General features: G+C 39.2%; 1 protein-coding gene across 5 annotated transcripts in view; it reads left to right on the top strand.

Annotated features, from left to right (window-relative positions):
• Window positions 1-7,215: 7,215 nt before the first annotated feature.
• Hpgds (hematopoietic prostaglandin D synthase) overlaps window positions 7,216-15,569 on the top strand; it is a 29,469-nt gene continuing 21,115 nt past the window's right edge. For 2 of the 5 annotated variants that reach the window (XM_006236602.5, NM_031644.2), the window contains exons 1-2: window positions 7,228-7,579; window positions 14,066-14,207. In XM_006236602.5, coding sequence (XP_006236664.1) covers window positions 14,075-14,207 — 133 coding nt within the window. In that variant the 5' untranslated portion in view covers window positions 7,228-7,579; window positions 14,066-14,074. Of the gene's footprint in view, window positions 7,580-14,065; window positions 14,208-15,569 lie in introns of all 5 variants that reach the window. The other 3 variants (XM_006236603.5, XM_039108297.2, XM_063286650.1) reach the window with 3 other exon arrangements.

Genomic DNA, 15,569 nt, shown 5'->3' with positions numbered 1-15,569 from the left:
GAAGCTAATTTAAAAAAAAATGGTGCCAGGTACCACAAGAGTAACAGAACTGTGCTGTTTTCTCGGGTTTTGTTTTTTTACTTTTTTTTTTTAATGGAATGTGCTGGATGTCTCTACAGTTTTGTTCAGATGACTGCAGAACCTGGAAAAGCTGTTGCTGCTGTTGATGCATAACACACTGCTATTATTGGTCTTTTTATATAAATATAAATATATATATACAGATATATAATTTGAATTTTTTGAAACTTTAGCTGTGCTGTCAACTTTCGAAAAAAGTATCCCCGTTTACTGTGTTGAGTTGGCACTGTACAGAAATTAACAGCCATATTGGTCTAGAAATGTTGAACTTAAGTTTTTTCCATTTGTACAGGGGTAACACACTGTATTAAATATGTAAGGTCTTATATACGTGGGTTTGATTACAAAAACTAATAAAGTATTCTCTAAATTAAAAAAAATAGCATATATGAAGTTGTTGGAGAAAATAATTTGTTCAGTTACATTTTTCACTGTACCTGGAAATTAACTTTGCTTGAACTAACCTGCATGGCCAGAGACCCTAACTACAGCATGAAACACAGTCCTCATACTGAATTTTGAGGAAGACACAAATGTGGAGGAATATGTACCAGGAAATAAAGCTGAAGCTCAGTTTCTAGAAAAAAACAAAAAAAAAGATTTTACACTGTTTCTAGCAATAAAACTTTATAACTTTTATGCACCAGAAACAACTATACATTTACTATATTGAAGATACAAGTATATTATCTCTATATCCTCCTTTATAAAGTCTAAATCCTTTTAAATGTCCATCAATTATATTTACCTTTTAGGTTTGCTTCTAAATGTAATATTGAAGTTATATCAATTTACATAAGTACATGTAGATATTATAGTATTAGATGTACATAGATATGAGAACATATAACTTTATTCTTTCTGTGTTTGAGTGACATGGCTTAATATTAATCATTATCAATCAATCAATCAATCAATGTTTCTGAATATTTTGTGATTGCATTTTTCAATGTAGTAGAATTATAGTCCATGTTATATAAAAGGAATTTCATATTTGAATTTTCAGAATATGGATATATAAAAGAGCACAATTTCATTGCTACAATAAACAGATCAGCAATGAAAAAAAAAAAGTGCTTTAAAAAAAATCCAAGAATCAAATCACGTTCTAAACAATACCAATTCAAAGCCACATTCAGACGGAAATTTTGAATCCTAGAGTAAAAATGAAATAGAATCCTTCTGTATTCAGGCAAGAAAACAAAACATGTCAACCCACAAATCAAATAAAAGTGTCACCATTGGCGGGGAAAAAAAAAAAAAAGAAAGAAATGGCTCTGATTTGCCAACTCTCTGAAACCCTAAAGACATTCTTTGACTGCTGTGGTTCTCTGAAATCAAAAAATACTATATCTTCTGGCAGTTGCAATGGAAAGTATGGTGCCCTCTTCTATTCCAGAAAGTCTAAACTGATTCAAGACTTAGGGAAGGGGCTCAGGAAATACAGAACAAGCCTCTTTTCCAGAATGGACTCTTGTTTTCCTCCCACCTGGGATCCTCCTTCTTACCCTCAGGCTTAAGTGTTTACTCTGCAATTCAAGTTTTTTAGTCCTCTTGGGTCAAATCTCTTACCATCACTTGTTCCACCAGCAAAAGATAAAGTCACTACAGACCCCAAAACTTCCAAACAACAGCCCCTCTTCCAGTAGGAAGTAACCAGAAAGAAAACAACGCCTCCATATATATTGGGTTTGGGAGCACCAAGCCCTGAGACAGATAAAAGTGCCCTCTTGACATCTGAAATCAAACTAAGCCTACATTTTCATTGTCCTCGAATTTATGTCTTACACATGGTATCTCGTGAAATTTAAAAGCTTCCATGTAACAAAGGACACCATTATTCAAATGGAGCAGCAGCTTATAGGATGCAAAAATTTGTTTTACCATCTACATACCTGAAAGAGAGCTAATATCTAGAATGTAAAACAAACTCAAAACTTAGACACCAAGGAAATAAAACTCAATTAAAAACAGGGCATGAAACTAAACATAGAATGCTCAAAAGGTGAAACAGAGACAGCTAAGAAGCATTTTTTTAAGTGTTGAATATCTTTAGCCATTGGGGAAATGCAAATTAAAACTACATTGAGATTTCATCTTACCTCTGTCAGAAGGCTGAGAAAAAAGGGAAGACGACAAATGCCAGATTGATGTAAAGAAAGAGGAACATTTATTCTCTGCCAGTGGGTGCAAGCTGGTGCCAAGATTGTGAAAATCAGTGTGGAGTTTCCTCAGAAAGCTAAAGCCACATCTAAAGCATGAGCCAGTTATATTGCTCTTGGGCACATACCCAAAAAATATTTTACTACAGGAATGTGTTTTCATCCAGATTCATTGCTGTTCTATCCACAATAGCCAGAAAATGGAAACCGCCTAGATGTTCAGCAATGGATGAATGAATAATAAAAATGTGATACATTTACACAGCAGAATATTATTCAGCTGTCAAGAAAATAAAATGAACTGCTAAAGTTTACAGGTAAATAGATCAAGCTAGAAACAGCCATTCTGAGTGAAGTAACCCAGACCCCAAATATAAACATCACATGTTTTGTTTCCTATGTGGAGGAGGATGTTAGATTAGAATCTTGAGATAGTTTACTTGCAATCTCCACAGAGGTCAGGAAGTGTAAAGCCCTTCTGAAAAAGTCATAGGAGATACTACTAGTGCAGGTCTCCTAAAACATAAACAGATACAAAACACATTTAAATAGAGTTACTCTGTAACTGGACAAGGCCCTACTAGACACCATAGGCTAACAAATAAGAGTCCCAGTACCAGGAATGGGTTGCTTCTATTTCTGTTGTTGTTGTTCTTTGGTTGGTTGGGTTTGGGTTTGGTTTTTCAAGACAGGGTTTTTCTTTGTAGACTTGGCTATCATGGGACTCTTATCGACCAGGCTAGCCTCAGAGAGTTGCCCACCTTTGCTGCCGAAGTGCTAGGATTAAAGGTGTGCACAACCATTGCCCAGCTGGGTTGCTTTTATCTTTAAGTAATAACCAGTGATGTTCCACAGACCCCAAAATATTAAAGAATATTGGTTTTTTTCTCTTGGTTACCTCCAGAATTTGAAGATAAGACTCTCTTGCTGAAGACATTACATACTTGAGTCACAGGACATGGAGAAATCAAACTAGAACTGGCCTCGAATCTTAAATCTTTACTGGCTATCTTCACAGTGCTGGAAGGTGCTATACGTACTTCCAGAAGAGAAAGTAATCATTAATTTCATCCAGCTGTAGACCTTCTGAGATGTAATAACTGGCAACATCTACCTACTGCTGCAATAGCAGCATGAGTGTCATGGGAGTAACCAATCATTTGTAACTAGGTTTAAGGCCCACTACACAAGATGGAACCTATTACTGGCATCATTAACAAGGAACATTTATCTAGATGGGCCATCAGTGCTACCAAAAACTACTTCTATTATTCTGCTAAAAGGACTGTGGTGGTTTGAACATACTTGGCCAATGGAAAGTGACACTATTAGGAGATTGGGCCTTATTGGAGGAGGTGTAATCTTGTTAGAAGAAGTGTGTCATTGTGGAGGTGGGCTTTGGAGGTCTCCTCCTATACTCAGGCTCAGTACCCAGGTCAGAAGAAGTCTCCTCTTGGATGCCTTTGGACTAAGAACTTTGAGCTCCTCCAGCAATATGTCTGCCTGCACTTGCTGCCCTGCTTCCAACCGTGATAATAATGGAATAAACCTCTAAAACTGTAGGCCATCCCAATTAAATGTTGTCCTTTATAAAAGTTGCCTTGGTCATGGTGTCTCTTCACAGCAATGAAACTGTTATCTAAGACAGAAGTTGGTAACAGGGACTGGGGGTATTGCTGTGGTAGGTTTGACCATGTTTTTGTTTGAAGTTATGTGGATTTGGGGACTTTGGACTTGGAAAGCCATAGAATGTTTTAAGTGGGGCTTAATTGGCCATCCTAATAGGAATGAATATGAAAGAGAGTGGTGCTGAAGGTGATTTGATCTGTGAGAGCCTGGCTCTAGATGTCTCAAGAATTTTAGTATATGGCCTAGAGAATCTTCTTATGATTATTTTGTTGAAAAATGTGGCTGCTGTTTTACTTTGACTGAAGAGTCTGCCTGAGTTTCAGATTAATTGCATTGACAAAGGAAATCTCAAATCAACCAAGTTTTTACTTTGTCCTATGGTTCACTTTAAGGAGGAGCATTTTGATCATGCATAGGAAGCCTAGGAGAAAAAATACAAAATGTATGGTTCAAGTATTAAAGAGGCACCAGGAAGATCAATAGAGCTAAATCGTGTGTTCAAGGATATTAAATAGAATTAAGAGAGTGGTGACCTCAGGGCAAGATCCCACCCAGTTAAGCTTATTGTTTCTGTGTTTGCAGATGAACAAGAAATAATTCTATCATGTTAGGCATTATTATTACCTGGTATTTGAACTTTTAATCTGAAATGAACTGTAGTCCAGAAATGGAGGGTACCTGTGATCCAGATCTTGAGCATAGAAACCCACACTGGTCATGGTGCACTGAATAAGAAACTGTGGAGTTCTCAACCCTAAACAGGATATCTGTATCACACCACCTCTCCCATGACTCAAGGAAGAAAGGGAAGACAGATTTTGAGAGTCAGAGGTGGTAGATAACTTCAACAGTGTTTTCTGGACATAAAAGTGCAGTTGTACATATGAACTCACAGTGGTTGTAACACACGATCTTCATAAGCTCAGACAAGAAAAACAATCCTAGCATGAAAGGGAAAGGCAGTCACAAAGTCCTGTCCCTGGTTGAGAAGCCATTTGGTAAATGATACTGCTAGGAAGAAGAGTCCGTTTTCCTTAAGAGAGGGCCTCCTGGTAGATAAAACATGTTTCAGTGAATGGCCACACAGCCAAGGGAATATGGGCAGCTTTAGTTGCTTTGAATAGGTTTAAAAACAAGACACGAAGTTCAGTGAGTATAGAATGTGGAGTGGATCTGGGTGGAGCTGGTGTATGGGTCCAAAATCCAGTGTATGAAATTGTCAAAGAACTAATAAAAATAAATTTCACAAATAAATTTTGGGAAGATACTTGAAGCTTTCCAAAAATCCTTTTTAAATGTCTATCTGAATAACCACTCTGCCCATAAATAATAAATGGATACTGGGCTAGGGATTGGGAAGGTGAATATTCATCCTTTGATTTGAGTATCTTGCCTTGGGGGTCTGTCTTCTCAGTCCACAGATCCTGTGAGCTTTGCCTCAGTTTTCATTCATTGTCTTGCAGGAGAAGAGTGTTTTCGGGAAACTGAGTACTGAGGGTAGTGACCAAGCCTTCACTTTTCAGAATTAAGTCTTTAGAGGGTTCCAGAACAGGGTTAAGCCAGAAATTGTGCTTATTGCTGAGTCTTTCCTCCCACAGATCATGATGAAGGACATAGAAGTGACATAAATTGATTCTGGAACAATCTTGAAAAATAACGTAACTTATTCTATTTCAGTATTTATATTTCCCTATCCATAGAAGAATATTCATGAATCTTGTAAGTTAGAATGAGGTATCTGGATAATTGTGCATCTATAAGTGCTACCTTAACAAACTCTGGTCAGTTGTGCACCACAGTCAAGGCTGTGCATGACGCTTTATGGAGATGAGGAGCTAGCACAGGCCAGGACTAAGCTCAGTCCTACAGGTCGCATCAACGTTTCAGCGAATTTATATGACTTTTACTTGCTGACATTTAAGAATTCTCGTTTAGCCAAAAGGCTGGGGAAGAAAACAGCTACACAGTCTTAATTGTGTCATTCTTCTCAGTCTCTGAGGAGGTCGGCAAGAAAACAGTATCGTCACTTTTTGAAATCTGGAAAAATAGACAATAATTCAGGTTCCATGCATTTAGCCACTCAGAAAGTTTAGAAATAGGAACAAATACCGTTGGCTTTGCTGACTCCTCCTTCCCAAGTTTGTATACTTCATCAGGCAGAGTTTTAGTTTCCTAAGTAACTGATTACAATAGGAATCTAAATAAAAGATACCCAAGCTGGGGAAGGAAGCTTTGTGGACTTCCCCTGGAGACCTTTCGTCCCCAGCAACTCAGTGACCACAAATGGAGGAGAAGGTTGGTTTAAATACTTCCTCTTTATCGAAATAAAGGAGAAATGTGTGGACCGATTTAAAATAAGATCCAGTGAAAGAGAAACCCCCATGAAACATTAGTGTAAGATAAGCTGGTCCCTATGTTGATCTTGTCCAGCTACAGCCCTACCATCGTTCACTTTGCAGCTGATTTTACACGGTCTTCAGTGAGAGCCTTTATCACTGTGTCCATAGCCTCAGTGTCAATTCAGCTTCTTTTAATGGGCAGAAAAGAGGCTATGCTTTTGTCTTCTTAAACTTTTTATAAATTAATACATTTATTATTTACATTTATATACATTTTATATTTATATTATGTATATTTGTATTTCTCATTTATTTATCATTAGAGGGATTTTTTTCTTTTTCAAAGTAAAAGAAGTTCTTTTGAAATGGATCTTACTCCATGGTTGATAAGTTGCCCCTGGGTATGATTTTTCTAGGAAAGTGAAAAGTATCCTGTCATTATCCTGTTTCGACGGAGAACCTATAGATTCCATAATCACAGACATATTTTATTGGACATTTTCAGTAAGCTGTGCTAATATTATCACTGAAATTAAATTTGTGTTACATTTTCAAGCTGATAGACCTATGTTACTAGTAGAAACAGGTACTCTAGTGGAGGATTTGAATCTTGAATACTAGGATTCCTTCAAACAATGGACCTCTTCAAGAAATGAGTGTAAACAGAACTCAAGCAACCATGCAAATGTAGTCCTTGTGAAAGTCTGATGTGCGCAGAAATGCTAAGAGCATTCAGTCATCAGATAGAGATCAGTGTCTATGTGACATGTCCAACAGTCCTGTAAAAATGAGAGACCTCAGAAGAGGGACCACTGAAGCACTCGATGTTACAGACACTATTTGTATGGGGAGCAGGGGTCAAACAAATAAATCATGCGTTGTGAGACGTCACGATGAACAGTGTATAATGAGCAAACAGGGTGTGTGTTGGAGGTGGACATGGGTGAGAAGGCACAGAGCAAAACCTTCTCCAGGGAGACTGCGAAAGGAAGAAGTAAGACACTCTAGTCACTGTAGGAAAACGTGACAGGACTTGTTCTTATTCCCCAGAGGCCTGTGGTGTAAGACTAAGAAGAAAGAACATGTAGCAATCCGTACACACAAGCACCTGTGACTGCGACTTTACTCTTTATGCAAATTTGGTGGGTATATACAGAGAGCTTGGGAAATGGTGGCAAAAGCTACCAGAGCTCCTTCCAGGCTGAACTTTGGACGTGTGTATCTCGTGTGAGCAATGCAGGAAGGCTTTTAGGTGGAGGAAGTGGGCTCTGGCTGTCTTGTGACTATCACTCGCTCATCACAGAAGCCACAGTACAGATAGGAACGGAGACACAGAGACACAGCACAGCGAAGGGACTCTCGGCATAGGTAAGTGGTGGGATCTCTTCGTTCTTTCTCTTTTATTCTCCCCCATCTTCCCCGGCTGGAGACTGTTCTGTGGTCTATATGCTCCAACGTAATGGCATCGGCTTATCCCATATGTGATCGTGTGAAAATTGAAGGACAATCTGTAAGAGATGTGGATCCAAAAACTTTTAGAAATACCCCCAAACATCACCATCCTTGGAGAGAAAAAAAAATCCCATCTTGATTAGCCTTGATAACATCTTCAGAACTCTCCCGGTGATTTTCTTTGAATGTAAAGCAGTATAAATTTTCATTTATGCCCCCCCAAAGCTGTGTGTGTGTGTGTGTGTGTGTGTGTGTGTGTGTGTGTTTTATTGGCATCACATTCTATCTCGTTAAGGCATATTTTGTTGAAATGTGTCCATGCTTGTCCAAGAATTGCTCCTTTCACCATTTGACAGTAAAGATAGTTTAAGAGATCGACTTCAGTTCAGACAGCTGAATGCAAAGCTCCGAAATAGCAGTGTAGTTACTCCCCAGGCTCAGGTACTAACACAAGGCAAGCCTCTAAAGTGGTATTTCGCTAGCCTTGGTAGGAAATAGAGAGATCTCAGCCAAAAATTAAACATCCAGTGTTTGGAATTAGCAACGTAGTTAACAAAGTGTCATCCATTTCCCTCTTGATCTAAACTTTTCACTGAGAACTGGTAAATTTTCCAGATCTGTACTAAAATCCTGCCCGCCCCCTCACTGTGAAATCGTGGAAGTTGGTGAATTCTCCATTTTCTAATTGTCAGGGAGCAATGGCTGCTGTCACTGAATGCCAACATGTGCAAGATGTTCTGTGGACAGTAGCTCCTTAGCTGATTTCTGCATTCAGCTTCTGCATTTTAAAATACCAGACTCCACACGAATGAGGTGCAAACACTGTGCCATGTCCACTACAACGTGATGGTGGTGGGGTTGCGACTGTTGGCAAGACCATAGATGCTTCCACTGTGTCCTCCAGACTCAAACTATTGCAGAATTACTGGACATGTGAAAAGAAGTTGTAGGAAACCCCAAGTATCTCTTGAGTTCTTTTATTGAAGTGTGAGAGTTCAGGCCACTGGTGTTAAATAAATTAGAAAATTGCTGGTGGCTGTTTCTGCCTGAGAATTGGCTTTGGATTTCTATCATCTTTTAGGCATACAGACTAAAACTGTTAGACTATTTTGAGCTGTTTTATTTTAATCAAAGTAATACACCTGCCTAATCAGACTTAAGTGATTTTACCATAATTCACATTCTATTAAGAATCACATTAAAAGTGCCCATGTTGACTGCTCCCATATATTTCTTACAATCAGCTCAAATATCAGTATAATGTAAAGTAAAGGTAGTTAGAAACCTAACAGAATAGAAGTACAAAAGACAGAACGCTTCTAAAAACAAGCACTATTAACCTATGTGAAATATTGTTTCCCGCCAAGTTTAGCAAATACTAAGAGTGTAATCTTACCGTGGATAGAGTCCATTTAAGCTCATAAATGTTTTACCCAGGGCTGTCATTGCTTAGTCATGTGCTGAGGAAATGCACACGATATTTTCCAAATATCTACTCAATCAGGAACTTTGCATGACTTCCCTTGGAGTGTTAAGAAAGTAGATAAACTTTCTGTTCTCTTCAGGAGTAAATGTGACATTCTTAGACAGCACGGGAGTGGAAAGTTCAAAAATGAAGCCATCAGGAAAAGAGAGCCGAGTATGATGCCAGACTTCTCGGATCTATTCAAATCAGGTTCAGTCAAATCGGAGCCAAATAGCAGGAGTGGAGTTTTTGTCTGTTTTGGTTTGTTAGGACAAGGTCTCTCCATATAGCTGTGTCTGTTTTAGAGCTTAGGTAGACCATGCTGGCCTAGAACTCACAAAGACTCCTGTGCCTCTGCCTACTGACTGTTGGGGTTAAACGCATGTGCCAGTATGCCCAACTTGGCCACATTTCTTGTGTGAGGCAAAATAGAGTCTAATTATTTGCATTTTTTAAAATCCTGCCCATTTATGTCTCTACTAAATGTTCATATATGAGCGGTTTTGTTTTGAGGCTTTCTATCTCTCGAAACACCACATAATTATTTTTTTTTTTTGCCAAGGCAACTTTTTTTTATTAGATATATTTCTTTACTTACATTTCTTTTTTTTTTAATTTATTTAATACTTAATAATAATTCTTTGGTTTCCGGGCAAACATCCCCCTCCCCCCTCCCCTTCCTTATGGGTGTTCCCCTCCCAACCCTCCCCCCATTGCCGCCCTCCCCCCATAGTCTAGTTCACTGGGGGTTCAGTCTTAGCAGGACCCAGGGCTTCCCCTTCCACTGGTGCTCTTACTAGGATATTCATTGCTTCCTATGAGGTCAGAGTCCAGGGTCAGTCCATGTCACATTAAATTATTTACAAGACATTTCCCACAAGCCTCGAAGCCGTTAGGTGAACCTCTGCCACAGTTCCTTTACTTCCAGCTATTTTGGTCGTTGACCTGCCATTTGAAATTTACAGTCAGGCTTCCTGACAGATCTGCCTTGGCTTTTGAAGGTAGATAATGGTAACCTGTCCCTTGATACTCCTCACTTTATCTGTTGTCACGTTATCTCTTTTATCCCATGGCATTCCTCACATTACCGTCTTCCTTTACTAAATTAACCGCTCTGCTCGGGTTGGGGATGTAATACATATGGCTATGCTGACATTAAAGAAACTGAGTTTAATTGTTTTTCTGTTGCTTTTGGTTTTGTTGTTCTTCCCGTTTTGAGGGGGATGGGGGTGGGGGACGGGGTAGGTGGTCACAAGGGTAGGGTGGACCTGGAATGGCAGCAAAGTATGTGTGACAAGGTGCATTATATGAGTTTCCCAAATAATCAATAAAAAATATTATGTTTGAAAATAGAAGAGCATTCTAGAATAAAACAGAAAAAAAGAAAGAAACTGAATCTATTGGTTCATATTTATGTGAAATTTGCTTGAAACTTTTAGCTGAGACTCTTTGTGGAGTCCAGGAACTTTTTTCCAATTCCTGGTTATCTAAGGAGGCTTGTTGTTGTTGCTGTTGTTTTGTTTTGTTTTGTTTTGTTTTTCCTTAAGAATTCTGACCACAACTGAATGGTAATGTTTAATATCTTTTTAAAGGGTTTATTTTTATTATTTGTAGTTACATGTATGTGTATCAGCATGTGTGCATGAATACAGATATCCTCAAAAGCCAACAAAGAATCAGATCCCCTGGATCTAAAGTTATGAGTCACCCAGTGTAGATGTGGGTAATTGAATCTGGGTCTTCAGCAAGAGGGTCGTAAGCCTAGAGCCATTCTGTCAGCCCCTAAATGCCTTTGAAAGACATTACTTGGCATTTGTTCAGATTACAGTGTGGCTTGCTTTTGCCTGTCAGCAATCTGTCAAATAGAGGAACATCTTCTAAGTCACTGTGACCCTGCCATCAATCCTTCTGTCACGGCATGTCTGTCTATTCATATACTATTAATTTTTAGTAACCGATACGTATGATATTTAAATGTATGCTAACAAAATTAGAATTTCCTTTTACATTTCTGCCTTTTTCCTAATGTTCTCTTCTCTGAAGCTACTTATGAAAGATAAGAACCACCTTTCCCTTCGGGAATGAGTGAACTTTGCCTGTAAAACCACAGCAGTAGCTAGCTGCCAAGTCAGTGTTGGTTTCTACTTTCTTTTTTCTTTGGTTGGTTACACCTCACAGTTACGTGATTTTCCCCTTTAAAAGTTAGACTGTAGTGTTAGTGAGAGGCTTTTCAACTGCTTGACTGCTGTTACCACCCTTTTGCTGGCAATGCTTTTTGCTGTGGTTTGTCGTGTCATTTTGAGCTTAACCACATATGTTTTAACTTTTATTTTCATATCTCAGCTTTTCAGAATGAGTTTTCAGATAACAAGATCCAATGGAATCATGTAAATCTGGCTCATACCCTTCATGGACGGAAAGAACTCTGGAGTTTCTCTCCCTCTCCTTTGTATCTGCTGCGCTCACTATAAATCACTCCCTGTATGGAAACTTTCATGTATTCTTCTGCAGTTTCGTTCATTCCTGTGTATAATAACCTTTGGCCTCATACGTCCCACTTCCTTTATCTCCCCCTACCAAGCCCTTTCCTGGGAACAAGTCTCTTCCACTTTCTTGTGTCTTTGTTTCTCCTGTTTTTATTCAGTGACTCACTGAATTTAATCTGGGTGCCCCCTTGGACATGGCTATGGGGCTACCCACTAGAGCATGGTGACCATAACACTGAAGACAATGGCTGCCCCTCCAGCAGCCTAGGACTGGAGCAGGGGCTGGGTTTCTTGAGTTCCAGTGCTCTTTAGGTAATATTTTCGATGTAGTTCTATAGGCGACAAAGCTAAAGCTCAGAAAAGAGCCATTCCCAAGGTCACTAACTGCCCGCCACTGTCTCCTGCTTTCTCTCTCTCTCTCTCTCTCTCTCTCTCTCTCTCTCTCTCTCTCTCTCATTCTCTGCTGGCCTTGTCCTTCAGTGCACTTGGTAGGGGACACCTTCGTCCTTTGAAGCAGGCATGGTTCAGTAGAGTAGGATTATGGCCACAGAGATGAACTGCTAAGTGAAGTGAGGCAAAAAAAAAAAAAAAAACCAGAGCGCTTAATGTCTATTGTGAAATTTCTTTGAATATATAATAACTTCATAGCTTACATTTTTATAAAAGTTTCTAGTACATAGCTTACATAAATTACTCATTGACACATTTACTTGGAATTCCTTATTTTTGTGCAAAGCCTTATTAAACATATTATTTTAGAATCAGTAATTATTTCCATCTTCATTTATCTTTATCTGTTTTTTAATGTTTCCAAAGTACACATATATAACCCCAAAAATACAAGCCTACAGTCTGGGTGCTCCTGTAGAAGAAGAAGCTTTTCCTTTAAATGGAATGTAGTTATACAAGAACTGAGGGATGTGGTATGCTGGCACAGCTTCTTTAATGTCACAACTATTGAAAGAATGTTCTAGAGAAAAGATAAGCATTTGCTGGATGTGCTTATATCTCCAAATCTCATACTAAATAGTATGTTCTCAGAGAAACATAGATAGCTAAAAAATGTAATAGTCTTCTTTGAGCAAGTCACAATATAACTACATATTAACATAATAGCATAATCACATATTAACAATAAAAGAACTCCTTTATGCAGAATTCACAATGTGGTCACTGCTATTTGTGAATATTTGAAAAAAGTTGCATATTTAATTTTTAGTGTAATGGACATATGTATCTGCACATGTATACTATATATGTAAGGAGAAATACATTTATGTATGATAATCAATTCCTATAAAAGGCTTTTCAATTCAAATTACAACCAAGAATAACTGTCTCACACTCTGTGAGCTATTTTGTTCTTTGAAATATAAAATAAATACATCAAGAAGTTATAACAAATACATTTCCTTTTTCTAGTAAGAATTATAATTCCATAATGTATATTTTAAAGGATCTTTATCACTTTACATTTTTTAAAATATTTTTTACAAATTTATTTATTCTTTTATGTTACGAGTAGACTGTTGCTGTCTTGAGACACACCAGAAGAGGACAACTATTTCATTACAGATGGCTGTGAACCGCCGTGTGGTTGCTGGGAATTGAACTCAGGACCTTTGAAAGAGCAATCAGTGCTCTTAAATGCTAAGCCACCTCTCCAGCCCCATCACTTTACATTTTTAATTAATTAGTGCATTGATGTGTGTCTGTGAGTGTGTGTGTGTGTGTGTGTGTGTGTGTGTGTGTGTGTGTGTGTGTACAGAATGCAGGTGCACATAGCATGTAAGTGGAGGTTAAAGGATATCTTTATAGAATCAGTTCTCTCTTTTCACTTTCTTGAATGTTTTGGAGATAGAACCAGCTGAGCCATTTCACCAGCCCCCAAAACAAACCATTTTAATTTGCCATTTTAAATGAACAGTTTTCACTATTGCATCAATGTATGGTAGTCAATAATTTTTCTGGTCTACAACATGAGAACTTAGGTATTATACTAAGAACTTTACAGAAGTCTTAGTTTCCAAATCTATATTAATATCCACATTTTTAAAGTTGACTTTAAAATTCAGAGAACCTCTATAAGCTGGTCCAAAAGCATAGAGCAATTTGGTAGAATTCAGTCTCCTATGAAAATGTCAGTCAGTTGCCTGGCCGTTATAAAACTGCATTATAAAAATGCTATGCATCCCATCGCTATATCTACTAAATGGAAATCATTTACTTCTATGAGTTTTCTTTGGTTTCCCTTTCAGTGTTCTTGAGCAATCAGTGAATTCAAGCTTTGTTTTAAAGTACAGTTTTGGGGGTGGTGGGGGGGAGTGGAGGAAGGAGAATCCTTGGCCAGGATGACTACAATTCATTGTATTTGCATACATTTACTCAACCCTCGAAGGATTTTTAAAAACTGAAAAAAACAAAAGCTGCCTCCCTTTTTTCTCTTTCCAGAACTGTACCATGCCCAACTACAAACTGCTTTATTTTAATATGAGGGGAAGAGCAGAAATTATTCGTTATATATTTGCTTATTTGGACATCAAGTACGAAGATCACAGAATAGAACAAGCTGACTGGCCTAAAATCAAACCAAGTAAGTGTCATAAACTGTTCGGCTTTATGCAGGGAGCGTGTGTTTCCGGGCTTTCGGTTGAAGTGCAAGCCCTACCCCACAGAGCTTAACACTGCGAAGCAGGTGTTCAGGTTACCAAAACAGATGCGTACCATTCTCTGGCCTTGTTCCAGTTTTATCTTCTTTCTCAATAGATGGCTCATAGATCTATAAGAAGCAGCTGGGCAATTGACCTCAGTTGAATAGCACCTCCACCAAGACGGTGACCTGCTAATTTACATAAACTTCCCCAAACATCAGTTCCTTGTTTATGCAACGAGTCCATAGTTAACAGCCTTCTCTCGGGGTAGAATGCTTGAAGACCAGTGGGCATGTTAAATTTCCAGTACCACTTTCAAGTCTCCCTTTCAAGCTCCACATGCCACCTCCCTTTTGTCTACACCTGTGCTGCAAATGGAGCCCTTGAGGTCACATCCGTTTCATTTGGATCTCTGTTTTGCTCACGGCAGCTCAGAGCCTTGAACTGCGTGTGGTGTACTCGCTAGCTCAGTACTCGAAGCCGTGCTTCTTCGAAAAGTAAAGGAGCTTGACCTTGGACTCACCGGATGTGTGTATAGAATCCCGGTCCCAGTCCTTGTTTGAGGTGCATGACTTATGAGCCATGTCTGATTGTTTTTACTTCTTTCCAAATTATGTTCAAACCTAATTAACTCAAGAGAACTACCTCAAACCTGATACTGTCAACGAAGTTGTAGTCAGTACATGTGGCGACGCACATCATAGTCATTGAAATGATGGTGGCGGGTTGATTCAGGAAAATTTCAAAGTTACCGTCAAGTGAAAAGAAGAACTTTGTAGCTTTATATAGTATCATATAAGTCACGGTTTATTTTTAACACTTATGTTAGTTTCTCAGGGTTGTGACAGAAATGAGGGAAGAAGCTAAAGAAAGAACGGTATACTCATAGGTTTCAGTGCAGTCAGCTCACTGCTTAGGCCCTGAGAAAGAAAAACTTCGTGGTGGAAAGGGTGTAGTGCTCATCAGGTGAGAGCTGGGAACAAGGAGAAAGTAAAGAGGACGATACAACCAAGATGGAAAGGAAAAGCCCCGCAGTCCACTTCCTCCAGCGAGGCCCCGCAGTCCACTTCCTCCAGCGAGGCCCCGCAGTCCACTTCCTCCAGCGAGGCCCCGCAGTCCACTTCCACCAGCGAGGCCCCGCAGTCCACTTCCTCCAGCGAGGCCCCGCAGTCCACTTCCTCCAGCGAGGCCCCGCAGTCCACTTCCTCCAGCGAGGCCCCGCAGTCCACTTCCTCCAGCGAGGCCCCGCAGTCCACTTCCACCAGCGAGGCCCCGCAGTCCACTTCCTCCAGCGAGACCCCGCA

This window comes from Rattus norvegicus, chromosome 4 (assembly GCF_036323735.1).
Source record: "Rattus norvegicus strain BN/NHsdMcwi chromosome 4, GRCr8, whole genome shotgun sequence".
NCBI classification, from domain to species: domain Eukaryota; kingdom Metazoa; phylum Chordata; class Mammalia; order Rodentia; family Muridae; genus Rattus; species Rattus norvegicus.
This window is presented reverse-complemented; position numbering and strand designations above follow the sequence as displayed.